This window comes from Aulostomus chinensis, chromosome 24 (assembly GCF_037954235.1).
Source record: "Aulostomus chinensis isolate RoL2024-O1b breed Wild chromosome 24, RoL_Achi_v1.0, whole genome shotgun sequence".
Taxonomy (NCBI): domain Eukaryota; kingdom Metazoa; phylum Chordata; class Actinopteri; order Syngnathiformes; family Aulostomidae; genus Aulostomus; species Aulostomus chinensis.
In genome coordinates, this window is record NC_141343.1 from 8,531,760 (window position 1) to 8,549,591 (window position 17,832).

Below are 17,832 nucleotides of genomic sequence, written 5' to 3' on the forward strand. Positions count from 1 at the left end.
GAGAGGGAGTGTGTGTGTGCGTGGGGAGGAGGGGGGTTGAAAAACCTTCGAAAACATATGAATGACCCCTGCTCGTATTCATTTGTAAAGAAAAAAAATCAATCATGAAAATGAGAAAAACAAATTTAATAGACCATAAAATCAAATCACCATTCCAGTCCTGCAACAACCCTAAAGCTTTGATTTAAAGTGCATTCGATCCACCATCAGACAAACTGCTCCACGGCGAGCCACAGGTGGCCGATATGAATCATGAATTAGGCAGTGTGAATCAATCTAAAATGCCCCCCTATTGTTTCATTTTGGTCAGGCGACAAAGTGGAACAAAAAGAGCGGGACAAAGGGCCGCAGGTGTCCGAGGCGGCCCAACAGGAACACAATCAAACCACAACATGGTCAATAACTTTCACTGTTGCTTTTAGATAATTTTTCCTCTTCTCAAATAGTAATTTGCCACCGCAGCCGGTTTTTGGCCACCAAACAAGACTTTTGCTGACGATAAATTTGTTGCTTTACGGGAGAGATAAGGATCAACAGTGATTCCGCTGCAGCAATGAAAGCAGAATTTACATCAGTCCATTAAAAAGCATGCGCACACTGGGATACTTGGACGAAAGCGCGGAAAAAGAAAAAAAAAAGAATAAAAAAAAAAAGGCAAAGTGCAGTAAAACTGCCGAATCTGCTGAATGGGTGACTTTTGTGGCTTCAAAATACATTTGCGGCACCTCATAATTGGAGCTCGGCGCATGACAGGTGATGTCTTATCAACAGGCGTTTCGAACGTGTATCTTTTTCTTTTCGCTGGTTCAGCACAGAAATCCTCTAAAAGTCCTCATCCCGCACCAGTCCGTGTCACTAAAACAGATGCGGCGTGCAATTCGCATCTGTTACCCGACGATTTTGCATCATGATACTTCAGGGGAAGAAAAGTGTTGCCAAGACAGATGCCAAAACACCAGACATGCAGGAATTAAAGAACCCCCTCTAAAAACATACATGAGAAACAGAATGAAGCTCAGCAGTGTGACATGATTTATTAACCAAACATAATTAGTGCAACCAAACACTTCGGTCAGCTTCTGAAGCGCCTTAATTTCCCAAAGGGATCATCCTCGTTTTCAGACTGCTGGGCATTGATTTTAAAAAGTGGAAGTATAGAGGGGGGGGGGGGGGTAATTTTAAAGAAATGTGCCAACCCTCCTAACAACTGTCATCCCTGCAGGGATTCGGGGACTATCTGGGCGGAACGTCTGAGTTTTGACATGACGACTATACTTGGCAGGAAGTAGTTCAACAGAGAAGACTTTACAGACATTTCTAAAGATTTGACAGGCTGGTAAGAATGGTGAAAACTCATCGAAACTTCCCTTGACCGGATGTAATTGTGTATTCCACTCGAAGTCCGAATTTCCCAGTTGGAAATTTAAACTGGAACCCCCTCTGAGGTTAGACCTCCGGCTCAGAAACTTCTTAGGAACACCCGAGATCACAATTAAAAATGGTTCCGTACATCTCAAGTATGAACGCTTTGCTAATCAACGTTGCTGACGCGCACAAGCCTTGAACGCATCATGATACACCAGCTGCAGACAAAGTACTGTTCATCTTCTATCCGAAGTGTTGTTCCTGAGATGTCATCGTTGTGTGCTTCAAGTGTTGCTGTTGCTTTCTAACGTTCAGGAAAAACTACGGCGTATTGTATCGTCAGTCGAATATTTTGCACAATTTCTCAAACATACAGTAGGCTTTCCAACTTTACTCCAGACAACATTGTGAGTCCAATATTGTGAGCGACAAGACGCCATTGGACGCCACTCACTCAAAATCAGAAAACAAACATTTTTTGACCCTTCATGGGGAAATGACTTGGTTAGCCTGCAATTATTTAAATAAAGTTTGGAGAAAGATTGGCCCAGCCTTGTATGATGAACATCCGTGGAGATTCAAAGGTCTGAGGTCATGTACATCGCTCTCAGTGGTCTGCTGGTTCCACTCCATCAACCTGCAGGAGAGGAACTGCTTACAACTGCTCAAGGTGTGTTCCGAGATAATTGGACTTCCCATTCGCTCCCTGACGGCTGTGTACGAGCAGCAGGTTTGTGGCTACCCAGATCCTGAAGGACCCCTCCCACGCTCTCTTCCGTTCCTCTCCATTCGAGAGGCTGCCATCCGGCTGCAGGCTACGGCCTTTGTCCCCCAGGCTGTCCTCCTCTGAACTCCCTGCACTCTGACCCCGAGTACCACCCACAAGATTGCCACTTGTCATACACTCAGAGTACGCTTGTATTTCTGTATATGCTGCAATTTTATTTGTATTTATAAAAAGGATTCACGTAACGATTCATTTTGTCCACACCACAATACTTGCAAAAGTACGTTATGTGTTACTGTTCTGAGCATTACGCACAATTTTCCTATACGCGACCAAATTACTGCTAAGACACTGCTAAAAACGGGACACTGTCAATAAAGGTCGCTGGATTTGGCTCGACTCCTTTCAAGCACAGTTTCGCAGGTTGATATCAAAAACTTGCACATGCGGTTTTGGCCTCTAGGAAATAATGTATGACTGAGCTACACGGTAAAACAAACCCACAAAAATATTTGCTTACGTTGAGAAATAACCCCCGTAAAAAATCATAGGATACAGCATGTCTAACATGTCTCACAAACAAGCGCCTCTTTAAATCACATTTCGACCACAGTCAGCAGTATTTTCTGCAGGGGCAGGGAGACTGGGACCATCAACATCTGAGGGGTGGGTTTTTTTTGGTTGTTTTTTTTTTCCTTCTTTCTTTTTTTTCTTCCTCTCCCTCCGCCGTCAAGTCGGAGTGAGGAAACATGGGGGGAAGAACACAAAAGCCTTGTTTAGTTGCCGCTCAGCTAACTTTAGCAGAGAAGGGAACAGATGCTGATCATTAAGGGGCTCTGGTACAATAACAGCCGCACTGCTCCTTGAGTCTGGGGAGAGTGCTCTTGATTTTTCCTGCCTGATGAGCCATTGTGTATATGTTTGGAGGGGGCGGGCTGGCGAGATTTTTATATAGAGCAGACGTATTTGTGTGTCAAGCTGATTTCAGCCTCCTTACTTAAGAAGGGTGCCTACGCAGTGGGTGGCGAAAGATGTTTGCATGCTCCGTGGGTGCGTGGCGCATGCGACACATGAGGCGGCTTCCATGCATCAGTCAGGTATTGTTGCGGTGGGTGGTGCTAGTCACAGCGTCGGGAAGGGTGGTGGTGGTGGTGGGGGGGGGGGGGGGGGGGGGAGCTGACTTCTCCTAGGCTACCGAGCTGTGCAGAGGCTGCAGACTCTATCCATCACAATCTCACCTTCAATTGAAGAGGGCTGGGTCAGAGAAAGGAAAGCAATAGAAGGAAGAAAAGAGACAAAGCTAGAGAAAGAGAGAGAAGGGCAGGGAGTGTATCTACACCTAGGTGATGGATTTACTGTGGAATGATCTCTTTATTCTTTGAGGTGGATGATGGCTCAGAGCCACAGTGTCTCTGCTGGAAAGTTTCCTTTTACAGTACAGGGGGCTGTGCCCAGGCAGGATGCCAAATGATGTGATCTGCAGCGCCTCTGCACCTAACTTCACCCAAAAAGCCTCCATGATGGGAATTCGTATAGGGGTCTCTAAAATGGGCAGACGTAATTTTCTCTGAAATTCACTCACGGTGTCGCGAGGGCGGCCGAGTCATACAGCAGCCATGTTTCTTAGCGGGGTGAGGCGCATTTGTGCACATTCAATTTGTCTTCCAATCTTTTTCTCCTTCATTTTTTTCTCTCTCTTATTCCTTAAACCCACATATATATATATATATATTTTTTTTTTTTTTTCAATCCAGACAGATGCCTGGAGAGATTGGCTTTACCCTGATTTGCTCACAGGTAGCACAAAATGAGGCTTCTGGCTACAAAGCTACAGAACCAACAGGCGTCGTGATCAAGCCGTCTCAATTTGATATCACATTCACTTAAAGTCAATGTCCATCCAAAACCTCTGATTTGTTCATCACATACCCTTGGATTTCCTCTCCTCTGCACGACTTCTTTGTGAATCCAGAATGTAGGTTATTCTAGCTGGTTGATGGACGAATCTGGGCTTTTTAAGAGCTACCATCCTGACCTGAAAATGTACAATTAATTGCTCAAACACGACCCATAACCCGCTGATTACCAAACGCATGCTTGATTTAAATTTATCTATTAGTGCTTTGTTCATTAAAGTCACAATACTTCATATAGTTGGGTTTGTTTTTTTATTTTTGCCAGAAACAACCAGTAAATGTCCCTTCGTCTCACTGATACAGTGGGCTCTTTGTCCTCACCCACAGATGTAGGAGCAGGTTAAATAAGCCTTTTCCAAACAATGTTTTGTTCTAGTTTATGAAGTACACAAGTAATTCCTCATTAAAGACATGAACAGTCTCCTTCTTTGCATCTCACGTACACGGCTGCTTCCCTCCTGCCTGCAGAAATTTGTCTCAAAATCGCCCGTTTGTCCGGCGAGTCACCCAAAGCCGCATGCTCGATGCCAGAAGCTAATGGAGACCAGGTTAACGGCAGCAAAACTATACTACAAACCGGATTCTACAAACTCTGAAGGTTCATCCAGTGTTGGCCAAGTCTTCTATGTGTAGGTATGTACCCATTACTTTATAAATACTTTGATTTGAGCTAGAAATCGACCAAAATAAAACAGCTCTACATGCAGTTTGGACATAGTTTGCACATTCAGCTGAAATATAGCTTATGCATTAGCCAGATTCCACTGGTGGATGTATACAGAGCAATGGAAGCAGAGCCCTGGATATGTTTTTGGATTCTACGTAAGAGTAAGTCTCAGTGTAGTACTGAGCAGACAACTGGACAAAGAGGGGTTTTTTTTAATCTAAGACTGGACAATGTTGTCGTTCACTGGTCTCCATTAGCTTCTAGAAACATGTATGAGGCTAGCGTTTCCTTCATTCTGAATTCACGGAGAAGCGATGCAAGGGGGATAAAAATCCTTTGTGAATTCAAGACATCTAAAGGTGAGCAACTCACAAGCAAATGATGATATTTGGGGGAAGTATCACTTTAAGATCCTGTCTTCAAAGCCACAATCACCTGAAGCAGCCCTGTACTGTAAGAAAGAAGTGGGAGCTGTGAACAGAACAGAGTGTCAATCGTTTATACCTCAAAGAACCACTCTCAGCATGGGGCCATGAAGCCAATCCAATTAAAATGCATAAATCTCTCTATATGCTGCAAGAGCCGGGGCTTTGACTCATGAAATACAGTCCAGGCAGGGCAGACGGTTGCTCTAAGGGGTGGTGGCCCACTGCGGGGAGTCATGTGACAAGTTCACCGACGGTATGACCGAGGATTTATGATCTGCACCGGAATGAGAAACAGTTGTCAAGGGGGCATATGAATCAGGGGGTCCCGGCAAATTCGTCACATTTAAAAGGACTGGGAGAGAGATTCCAGCCAGCATGGATAGACTTGACATTCAGCACATGTACCTAATGTCACACTGTGTTATAAGCTCCAATCATTATGATATAATGCCCACCATTCGGTTGCTATGGCAGTTAACACTTGCTTCTTTTTTTTTTTCCCTCCCTCTCTCTTTTTTTGAACACATACACAGATGTATTTAAAACCACCTCTCTGGATGTGCGCTTACATGAAATACACAACTAACCTTGAGTGTCCTCTCTCATCATAGTTACTGTCAGTGTGGAGATGCTCTATAAGGACAGTGATGAATGATACCCAAATATCACCCTCTCCATCATGAAGTGGGATATACCATTGATTTATACTTACTGGTTTGTCTGGAATAGTGGCACTTACCATTGGCCGGATGCCTCCCAAGGGTCTATCGCAGCACACACACGTATATACCACGTAAATAATGGTCTGGAGGTGGAATCGGAGCAGGTCTATATTTCTTGAGAATTTTTTTTAAAATCTCAAAGCCCGGGAGCTATTCTCGCAAATGGAGCACTTAAGTCGAAAGGTTCAGGAAGGAGCTCGAGGAGACTGAACGTGCGTAAGCCATTAGGGAATCTGTTAACGGAGCCTGAAGGAAGCGTGGCCATCTATGTTTGACATTCACTGACTCCAAAGCATGTATCAACAAAAAAATAATCCGGCAAGGGTTCGCGCGACAAAGAAAGGCCAAAAGACTCGAAATCTTGACAGCTTAATCCTGCATTTCACCCGAGTCGAATTAATTATTTCAAATACGTTCCAAAAACATCACGAATTGCAGCGACGTCTCGAGGCACAGTTAACATCTCAAGGTTAGAATCATTAGCATTCTTAGCAAAGTCACATCAAAGTACACCCACTCGCATCACACCCCTCCAAAATCATCGGGAAACGATACAAAAGAGACATATAATCTCTCGCACACAGCTGCCGTCTGCAAGTACAGATTTAATTTGTTTATGCAGCCAATGGCTCCTCTCGGCTCGGATTGCAGAGCCAGTGAAAGGCATCAGCTCTTTGGCTAGATAGCAGCAAAGGGCTCGAGTAGAGAGGCAGGCGGCAGCGGAAGCACTCGATGCCTTTGTGATCATCTCAGTGGCAGTTACCTGGTCCCCCCCTGTTACTCACAGATAAAGTGTGAGGGGGTGTGCTGCCGAAACCTGGAAGGCTTGGGTTTAGTCATCTGAGTGACTGTTTGGAAGACTGAAACTTTGGTAATTTGGTGAAGATCTTTTACACTCCAATCTACGAAGGTTTGGAACATCTTTAGGGGAGTCGGTTCACAAATTTAGCGTTTAATCGACACGGGAACAGAGAACGATATGTGTGTTTGTGTATTTTGTGTGCAGCCAGTCAGGAACAAATGTTTTGATAAAAGTGATACTAGAATCACCAAAGAGGTCATTTATTCTTAAATTTAAAAAAAGAAAAAGAAAAAAAAGCCCCTGATTAATTTAAAATCTAGAAAAACATACACCAAAGCAATGCGATGAGCTCTGTCTCTGTGGACTGGCTGGTGCTCGTGACGTCACAGTTCACCATGTCAAGGCACAGAATGATTTACTGCAGTCATAAACACCGAAACAAATAATCTGGATTGAGAAAACGCTGGCATTTACATTGAAATTGATATTCAATGGTTTATTATTTACTTTCCTGGTAAAGGAAATAACTTTTCTCTTCTGCTAATTAAAGCCTCAACAGTTTCATGCTGTTTGATCAACAGGCTGTAATCGCTGCGAGATGCATCCCTGAAATGAGTACTTAGGTTGTTGAAATCAATTCATTACAATTGAGAACTTTCCTGTCGGTCTATCAAGCGCTTGGCAAAAATGGAGTCCAAAAATAATAGTAATGTATGGAATAGAAACTGAATACGGCATAAAGTGAGATTAATGCAATACAGTACAGCAGAAATGTAGTTACTGATAAAAAAAAGATGAATAACCATTAATTAAGTATCATAAGCATATATTGATATTAAAACAACACATCAAATAATGAGCTGTGATTAGTATAATCATATATTTCTATAATACCGTATACATTTTAATAATCTCACTCCAAATATGGCAAGGATCATCTAATTAGTTCCAAAATTGTAATCAAAGATGTAAAATGAGGGGTTCCCGTGCAACCGTAATGTTTCCGAATGACAATGTTTTATTTCCTACCAAGTTATTAAATACATGGGTCAAACCTTATCCTTAAGGTACAATAACAGTCAGTTGATGCTTAGTTAACTGTTAGCTCACTGTCGTTTCTAGTTATCATGTAATAACGGTGTAATAACAGTAACTTTACTGTTTTAGCAAAGATGGACGGAAAACTGGGGGAGGTTGTGGTGGGTTTGTCCGTTTAGGCCCTACATAGCGGATGCACGTTCCTCACGTTCAGCGCGGGTGAATTTATTGCACCCGTAAGGTCGATTTGTTTAGCAGCAAAACACAGAGAAGCGTCCATATCAAAACTCTAACTCATAAGAACTCAGCAGCAAACAGAAAGTATAAGATGGGTGACCTGCCAGGATAAGATCCTGATCCAGCTTAACAAGAAGATTCACTGAGAGCAATTAAAAAAAAAAAAAGGTTAATTATGCTTCACTAATACTTATTCAGCAATCTTATACAGACCTATTTACCAACTCCTCTCTTGAGTACCTGCCAGCAATTGCAACCTGTTAAGATTCGAAGTAGCAGTAAGGTTTTTGGTTTTTTTTCCTCTTTCTCTTTCATCTTTAACCACGGTCTTTGACAATTCACCATGAATACGACTTGGAGGTCTGATCCTTGGCACAGGATATTTTTAAGGGGTCCAGCAAAAGGAACTACAAAGCAAAAGAGAAAGCCGGGATTGGAGGTTGCGGCGTGCCAAAGGCACAAGGTAAAAAGAAGTGGTCACACTCTACTTGAATAAAGCGACACAAGAGTGACATGACGCTGTCATTAACTTGACATAAAACTGTCGTGAACGCGTCATAAATATTAATAAACAAGTCATGAACCTTTTATGACCTCTGTCATTAAGCCTCATTCGTTTTTTGACAAGTTCACATTGGGGCGGCACGGTGGTGCAGTGGTCAGCACTGTCACCTCACAGCAAGAAGGTTCCGGGTTCGAGTCCCGGCTCCATCACAGGATCTTTCTGTGTGAGTCTCCATGTTCTCCCTGTTCCTGTGTGGGTTCTCTCTGGTACTCCAGCTTCCTCCCACAGTCCAAAGACATCAAGAGGGGACGAGGCTGATTGATACTCTAAATTGACTGTAGGTGTGACTGTGAGAGTGAATGGTTGTCTGTCTCTATGTGTTGGTCCTGTGATGGACTGGCGACCCGTCCAGGGTGAACCCCACGTCTCACCTGAAGGCTGCTGGGATAGGCTCCAGCCCCCCCGACCCTGAACAGGATAATTGGTAGAAAATGGATGGATGGATGGATGGATGGAAGTTAACGACGTTAGGGTTAGGGTTCATGTCAAGTTGTCATTCCAAAAACATCACAAACGATTTCGACGTCAACTTGTCATCACAACTTCTGTTGATGTCACTTTGATATATGGCAAGTTGTCAAAATCAAGACAACTTCAACAATGTCAACTTATCATGACAAAAAACCCCAAACAAACAAACAAACAAACAAAAAAACCCCCCCAAAAACGAATGACACTTCATGGCAGAGGTCATCAAGGTTCATGACTTGTTTATTAATATTTCTGACGCGTTCACGGCAGTTTTATGTCAAGTTAATGACAGCGTAACGTCACTCTTATCTCGCTTTATTCAAGTAGAGTGTTAACAAAGAATCAAATGAGTGCCGATGAGACATGAGCTGAATGGGATGTGTGTCTTATTCTACTTCCCCTTTTTTTTTTTTACATACTGGAGGAACAAGTGGGCTTTTTTTTTTTTTTTTTTTACAGTCACAGCCAATCACTGCTTGAACACGATCATCAGAAACGGTTTAAGAATAGGTTAATACGTTTCCTTTTATAGGTGTTTAATCTCCAAGGATTGCTCATTTTCCTCAGTAAGACCTTGCAAAATCGCATTACCTCTCACTTTTCTATGGGGGGGGGGGGGGGAACTTGGCCATACTGTTGATTTCTGCTCATTAAAATTAAAAAAACTCAGGTCTACAAACCCACCATGTAGGCAAGCAAAATCTCATAACGTCTCATGCAAACGCGGGCGGGAACATTTGTTTCCCCTCCTGATTTACATAAAGTATGTGCACATTAACTGCAATCCGAGCAAAACCCAAATGCAGGAAGCATATTTAAGCCAACAGAAAAGATCTCCGATTGTTACGCTGCCATTATTTCCAACTAGTACGAGTGTGACCCATCTGCCACAGGAAAAAAAAAAAAAAAAAAAAAGACAAGATGAAAGATGGCAGTGATATGGAAGTGAGCCTCCGTCCTCCAAAGGAAAAATTGTAATTACAGCTTCTCTATCTTTTCTTTTTCTTCCTGAGATGCCACTGAGAAATAAACAAGGCGAGACTATAATCTGTTGCTCTGAGGGTAATGAGTTATAACAATGCAGAGATGAGCAGTGGTATGTTCTGTTACTATGGATACAAAAACAGATTGGCTCTCCGTTTATAAAATTTCGTCTTCTGCCTCCCTCCCTCCCCCCCCCCCCCACCACCGTCTCTCTTTCCCTCTCTCTCCCTGTCTGCGGCGCACACACTCCCACTCTCCCTCCATTTACTGATAAAACACAGTGACAGTTTGTCAAATAAAAAGCCTCTGTATCTCTCATTCAGTGGCACCTTCCAACAAGCTGCCTTTTATTGCATCAAAGTGGAAAAGGTAAGGAATAAAGAAAGGTTAAAAAAAAGAGACCCCCCTCCCCCCCATCAGTTGTTCACAAGTGGGACGTAACTACTGTCCACTTCTTCCGTGTTGAATGCAGAGCCACAAGCAAGCCAGGATTTCTAAAAAGCTAGAGATCTGCTTGGCTAAATGTGCTTTTGCTTGTCCCCCCCAAACCCCCCACCATCTTTTATTTCATTTTGCTGCTTTGCTTTCATCGTGTGAAGGCTCCTATTCTTCGTAGCTCCCTTCTCTTTTCCAGAATTGGCTTCAACGCTGCGAGAGAGAGTTTATGTGGACCAAAAGCAATGCTGCTGGGGTGACCAAAAAAAAGAAAAGAAAAAAAAAGAGTAACTCGTGACGGCCCTTGACTTGTGTGAGAATTAAAATAAACATCGAAATCTTTGATTTTGCGCCGCAAAAGAGAGAGGAAGTTCGAGTGATTTCATCCACAAGTGCTATGTTGTTGTTGTTTCTTCTTCCCTTCCAACGCCAGGCTCTGGAGAGACAGATGTCACACCAAATACCAAGATGTATTCTGCTCCGTTAGCAACCAGCTCCTTAAACATCCTCTGAAAAAATAATTAAGCCATCTGTCAGCCTCAGAGGGGAGAAACAACCTCCCTGACCTACCCCCTCCTCCTCTAAATCACACCATTTTTCCTTTTCTCACATTCTAACCACCATTTCCTTACTTTTACACCTTTCTGAGAACTCAGCACCTGAATGAATTATAACAAATATCAGCGGAAAATTGGCACGTTTTATTACTGGACTGTTTTTTTGTCATCTTATCAACGACTTCCATTAGCACCCATGTGAATCTGTTTCCTCCATTCCACCGCTCACAGCATCACAAACTGCACTTATTTTACTGTCTTATGTGGCAATGCTGGAGGCAGATAAACAAATGGTGCAATGACAGAAAACAATGTGGGAAAAAAGGGTACATGTTTTTCTCTTGCCACTGCCTTTATAAAGATTCATAAATTAATAAACGCAAACACATTCACGCATAAATATACAAAGCTGAGGCCCTGGCTTAAGTGTAAACACAAATCTTGTATGCTTATTTATTCCTTTCCAATATTTGTCCTTTAATCACTCGCGTGTTCTAAGTTCACAAGGAGATACTTGATATTTAGTCACGTCGATATGCAAATTTGGATTGAGGCACTCCTGTTTATGGCAGCTATGCTAACTTAGCACAAAATGAGCAGTAGGGGAAACCCGCGAGCCAAACACACTAAAAGTGAAAACAAAAAAGATATAATGTGTGTAAAAGTGCACTTTCCTTAAGCTCTTGAGTGTTAAATAAAAATGAAAATGGGGAGGGGGGGCAATTCTGAAGGAAGCAAACAATGTAAACATAAAAGTATGAATCATCAATGAATAGTCGCTTCGCCAAGAACAGGACGAGCAGCAGGGAAAACCAGCTAGCCAAATACATGCACGACCATTCAAACTAAAAACAAGGCTTTGTGAACAAAATGAAAAGATGCAACGCGGTTAAAAACAATCTTTAGCGTGTTATTAGTTAACACATGCCATTTTAAAGGAGTGCTTTAAATGTTTAATCGAATATGGACACATATTTGGTTTGGTGCCACTTGGTGTGTGGGCCTTCAGCTTAGCACAACAATATTAAAATGAGTTTGAGGAAACCAGCTAACCACACACACCAAATAGCACTTCTCGAGCTAAAAGCTAACCTTTATATATACATACAATAAAAAAAACAAAAGATAGATGTTACTGATTGTAAGAGATGCTAGGCAGCCTCATGCTCTCTCTTGATGCTAATGCTAATCTAACTCTTTACTGGCTCATGCTCCATTGTTTGATTTACCATGATTGTGTGAAGACCGCTATTTTTAGTTGATTTTGCACCCTGGCCCTCTTGGTCAACATTCACAGTCTATAAAAGTGATTTGTTTCGAAAGATTGCAGTTTCTTTACCGTCTATTTCTCATGATCACATTTCAGTTTACAGAGGTGATTTTCTTAAAACAAGACTGTCATTTCTCAAAAACATTAAAAAATAGAAACAATACTGGTATTGCTAAATTTATCAGTTGGATATATACTCATTCTTACCAATCCTATTTTTGGACAACTCAACACATTTAAAGTCAAAGAAAGTCGCAGTCAAAGCACTGACAGGGTCATTGTTGGAAAATATATGAACAGCTGCACCTTAAATGTTAGTCTACAAAGTGCTGTGAAGGTCAGACAACCGTTATCTTACAAACACACTTCAAATAAAGAGAAATATATAAAACCCTCAATGGCAATGAAAGGGATGTTTTCTGATTTGCAATGCTTTTACACTGTCTGGAACTATCGTGACTGCCAGTCATTTTGGAATGGAGCGGCATGAAATTTCATGTCTTACAAATGCAATTGGTAAATTTCCCATTTTCAAAATGAACGGGTCCATTGTGAAATCAACAACAACAACAACAACAACAAAGAGATTGCATACCTTGACATCCACATGGGCCATGAGGACGGCAAAATTTGTAAGATGCGTACAGGAGCACGTGGTGTGTGTCCTGTTTGTCCCTAGCAGGCGGCAATCCTGCGTCGACCAGTAGCCAGTCATAGTCCGCTTGGAATAACTCCAGAAGGAACAGTTAGGGTTGAAGTTTTCCTCTGACTGCTGTTGGAGCGAGAGAGGGAAAGAAAAACATCAATAACTGAGTAAAACTAGATGCAATGGAATCAATGGCAGCAAAATATACTGTGCGCCCCCTTGCCAGGTGAAACAGAGGGGTGTGGAGTTAATCGCTCCTGTCCATTTATACTTTCTGCAGAATAAATAACAAAATGATACTTTTTCTACTGCATATCTATAAGTGAATAGCAGGTGGTTTCACTGCTGTACACCATAAAGCGGCCTCACGCTTGTTTTTCATTGTGTTTTCTGACCTTTCATTTTAACTTTCACTGCATGACAATGGACCGCCTCGCTGTTTAATGGGAACGGCTGCTGCTTGCACTGGGCTGACAGCAAGCGCCCCCCTGCTGTCTCAGTTGCCATTTTTATAAAAGTCATCCATGACACTAAGGTTGGGTTGCACCACAAAACACAAGAAAACATAACTGCTTATAAATAGATGCATCACCTGCCTTTCCATCGAGCCCTTTTTTGTGTCTAAAAGAAAAGGTGACGATGACCATGATGACGACGACGACGGTGAGCGTTTGATTTGCAGTTTTCAAGGTTAAACGCAGCGGCTTTCTTACTGTTAACACCGCAAGGAGCCAGTTTCTCAGGGTAATTAGTCTAATCAGGGTTATCTTCTACGAATGTAAATTTGCAGCTGATTGAGTTTACCCTTCACACACCCAACCCCGTGTGAAATACTCCACAGCATGAAGACATGATGCCCCTCTGTCCCATTAATGACTTTAACTGGTGCCATTAAGCGGGGAGTCGAGGAAGCGAAACAATAACTAGAGGACACATCATCCTCCCAGAAGACCAGTGATCCAAAACCTCATGGCTGACTGGAGGCTTAACTATGGGAAGACGGGAAAAATAGCAACCCGATCTCATAGAAGTACGTGAGATGAGAATGATGTCATAGTAATTTCAACAAATATAATGCCAGCACCACTGAAACAATGCCAGCAGAAAGTCAGTTGTAATCCTTTACTTGGCTGAGACACAAAATTTCCTGGTTCAACACGTCGCGCAACGGGCAACGGTCGGAAAACTCTGTCCATCGAAATGGTGACATCAGCTTCTTGAGATGAAACTCCTGATTGACAATCAAGTTTTATGATGTACCAAACACGTTTTAGCGACACTGCTAACATGATGTCACAGGCGCTATAAGCTATCCCGTCTGTTCTGTTTTGACTTTTAAATAACACAACAACCAAAACACAGTCAATACATGGTGTTGAGCGTTGCTCAACCACGTGAAATGACTCCAGTCGCTCACAATTTAATCCGTTTGACTTTTGGAGCGACACGATTCAAATATTTATCCACATCCAAGTTAGAAGAAGGCTAACCAGAAGTCCCAGCTGTGGCCTTCTCCACTCTTGCTGTTTTGGCTGGAACACGGGGAATACATCTCTTGAGTGATGTGTCTCTGGGAATTTGGACTTGTTTCACTTTTCTTGAGAAGTGAAGAAGCCTCTTGGATGAGAGGTGAAACGTGAAACAAGTCAAGATGCCTACAACACGTCACGGAACAATGGCGATCTGAATGACAGCGTCTCACACCCACATTGAAATTACTCCATTTAATGACTGGAATTTGATCGATTTGGTTCCAACATCTGGGGAGTCGGTACGCGCCGCAAGATTATTCATCCATATTTAAGTTAGCAGAGGGCTAACAGAAAGTAGCCAGCTGTGCTGACACGACATGCGTAGTACGCCTTCTTCCAGCGTGGGATATCGCCACAGACGTATATTAACGCCATCTTTTCTGACACGCAGAGAGATTTACCTGGCGATATGAAGCACGATGCGGTTGATGATGGAGGTCTTGACCAGGACTAAAGCACTGCTGCAAATTCAGGTGTGTGTTCGCGCCCAAAACACCAATTTCCCTCCTGACGCAAAATCTCTCTCTCCCTGCATGGTGAATATGTATCGTCCATCGTAAAGGGTGGATTTTCATGCCGTTGTTTTACGGTGCCGCCATATTATGAGTCAATATCAGGCATGGGAGTGTGGGGAGGTTGTGACCAGGTCGCATATTTCCTGTGAGGCCCCCCCTGGAACCATAGGAGTTAACCAAGTTGCATTTACAAATATTTTCATTCGACAAACCCGAACAAAAAAAATACGACTACTCCAGGAATGTGCAATGCCGGGAAGTTGTTGCTGGTTTACCAGAGAAAAAAGGGAGCTTAATTGGTTTGACTGCAATAATTGAATCTCAATATTCCACTCAGTCAAAGTTCATTAATTGCAGAAGAAAAAACTGCAGACGCAATTTTAATATTACCTGTTTCGCCCCGAGTGTACACACAATGTGCTCAACATGTAAATATCTGTTGCAGCAGCTGCAGCAGGCACACACACTCCTCCAAAAGGGCAGGGTTTTATTTGAAATGACTTGATCTGTGCAAGGAAAGGGTATAAAAACGCTTGTGTCCTAACATTAGAGCAACGTTAAAATTACTGAATCTACAGTCCAAATTACAAATTACACTTAAAGCAGGTGAGTCACAGCAGTAACCGTGCTGACACTGGCCCCTGACATTTTCCCACCATTTAATCTTGACATCCATGAGCTATCATCCTTTTATTCCTCCATGGGTTCTTTTTTTTTTTTTTTTTGCTCCCCATCCAGGCCTTCCTCTCTTACACCTGAGATCAGCTACACTCCTCTCACAGTTGTTCAACATCCCCGCTAATCGCCCAAGGTGCTGTTTATAGACAAAACAGCGACACTCCGAGGGTAGCAGAGTGTGGAGAAGATAATGGAGTCAAGAGGGAGAAGTTGGGACTCCCTGAAATGACGAAGCAGCAGCCTCCAGGCGAGCTCAATATGACTGATATTTGCTCAGGAGATTAAGCCGGTGGCATTGTCAGGGCTGATCATTCTGGAGGTTCGGGTCCGGAATATTTTTTTGCCTCCCACAGACTGCTGAGGGAGATTTTAATGCAACAGACCGCTCATTTACTCGGAGCGTTTAAGTGAGCGGGAGACATAGGAAACACTGCAAAACGCACACAGGGCATCCTCCGCATTTCACAAGTGTAGACAGTGATGAAGCCAAGATGGATATTTCTTTTTGGCTCTGCAAAAAAAACAAAAAAAAACAATTTTCCTCTTTAGGTTGACTTTCGCTTCGGGTCAAAACACATGTGAATCTCACTGTAGTACCATTTATGGGTCACTGAATCAATAAAAAATGTTCTGTTTCTGTATAAGGCGCTGTCTTTTGTGTTAATTAAATACCTGCAAATTTTCAAATTGGGTACACAAAGCATGTACTCAATCACGAGGGTGCAGTGCTGTCCCGAATCGCGGCGCGGCGCACTCACTGGATGACGACGCAATGTCTTCTTCTTCTACGCCTATTAGTGACCGGCCAGCACCGCATCAGCATCAGCATCAGCTAATTTTCACCACCTTTTGCCAGCGCTTGTTTGAAGCAGTGAAACAGCAAAATCAACGGTCATCACGCATTGTTACGCCACAATCGGCACCACCAACGCGATGTCCTCCTTCTATCGGCTGAAGATGCAACGGTATGTAGAGTTCATCAGAGTGATCTATTCAGCAAAACATTTTGGTGACAAGTCATTTTATGTTTTCAAACCCATGTCCACACAGAATTTCAAACTTCTCCCTATTATTTCATGTAAAGATGACCCTATACCAGTCATTGTCAACCGACTCTCACCACAGCTGTCCGCTGCCATTTTTATCGATGAAACGAGTGCGGCGAGTGTCCACAGTCGCGTACTCAAAATCTTGACCGATTTGAGTCCGCCATCCAAGTACTTTTGCATACTCAATTTTCACATACTAGCCATACTTTTTTTCCATTTCGAGTTGAGTACACTCAAAATTTTAAGTAAGCAGTATGGAAGTGTGCAATTTGGGACACACCAGGTGACTCCATATATTTGGATCCTGCTACTCAAATCGGTGGTCAATACGGCTGAAAATACTGCATTTCTTAAGCCTGTACATGGAATATCCGCAAGCAACACTTCCTATGAAGCAGCAGCCAATGAAAAAGCCTGTTCCTGAACTAGCTTGTAGCCTGGTACGTGCTAGTATTTGCTAACGTGCTATCGATAAAAACTCGGCACGGCAAAAGTTAAATTTTTTCCACAAACTCCGGGACAATAATGGACTACAAACCAATGGAAGGAGGAGCTTGGCAATCAGACATGCCTCCATCAGAAAAGAACAAACTTGTAAAGTATCATGGGAAATTACAGACTCCAGACATACAGATATGGAAACAAGGAGCCAGGTATGAAAATCAGTATCAGTATAAAAGCAATATTGGAACTGCTTTAAATGAGAACTTCTCTCTTTCTTTTTTTTTGGTGAAGTCGATTATTTTACATTTAATGCTTCAGAAAAATCCCTGAGAAGAATTCCAGTCCCCTCAAAAATCATCTGTAGTTTTTAATATTCCTGCTTGTATCAGGAACCTAACTTTACTGTGTCAAAAGAAACACAAGAGTCGTTATGCACAGGCATGAACTCCTGCCACAATGTCATATTGTGTTTCGAGACACAATGGGAGGATCTTCTGAAAGGTAAATTCCCTTTCCTCTCCAGTCGTACCTCTGATTTTATTTTACGTCAGACATCGTTGCCTCAACTTGTAGTTTGAATCCACTTGTCAATATGCGACTATAAAACTCCTGTCAAAAAAATAAGAATTTAGACGTCTATTATCCAACAGGAAACATTCAATGAATCGGAGACAAAAGTTGTACTCTGTTAATTTATTGATGTTTGATGATACGACAAATTTCCACAATATTTTTTTTTCTCTTAAATGAATTGAGATAAGTCAATCTAAATAAACTCTCTCTG

The 17,832-nt window shown here is 42.5% G+C and overlaps 1 protein-coding gene across 4 annotated transcripts in view; it reads right to left on the bottom strand.

Annotated features, from left to right (window-relative positions):
• The window catches only part of LOC147238631 (adhesion G protein-coupled receptor L3), a 332,737-nt gene that overhangs the window by 38,341 nt on the left and 276,564 nt on the right, over positions 1 to 17,832 (bottom strand). For all 4 annotated transcript variants that reach the window (XM_086197913.1, XM_086197912.1, XM_086197911.1 and 1 more), the window contains one exon: positions 12,780 to 12,956. In XM_086197913.1, the coding sequence (XP_086054039.1) occupies positions 12,780 to 12,956 (177 nt within the window). The remainder of the gene's footprint in view (positions 1 to 12,779; positions 12,957 to 17,832) is intronic.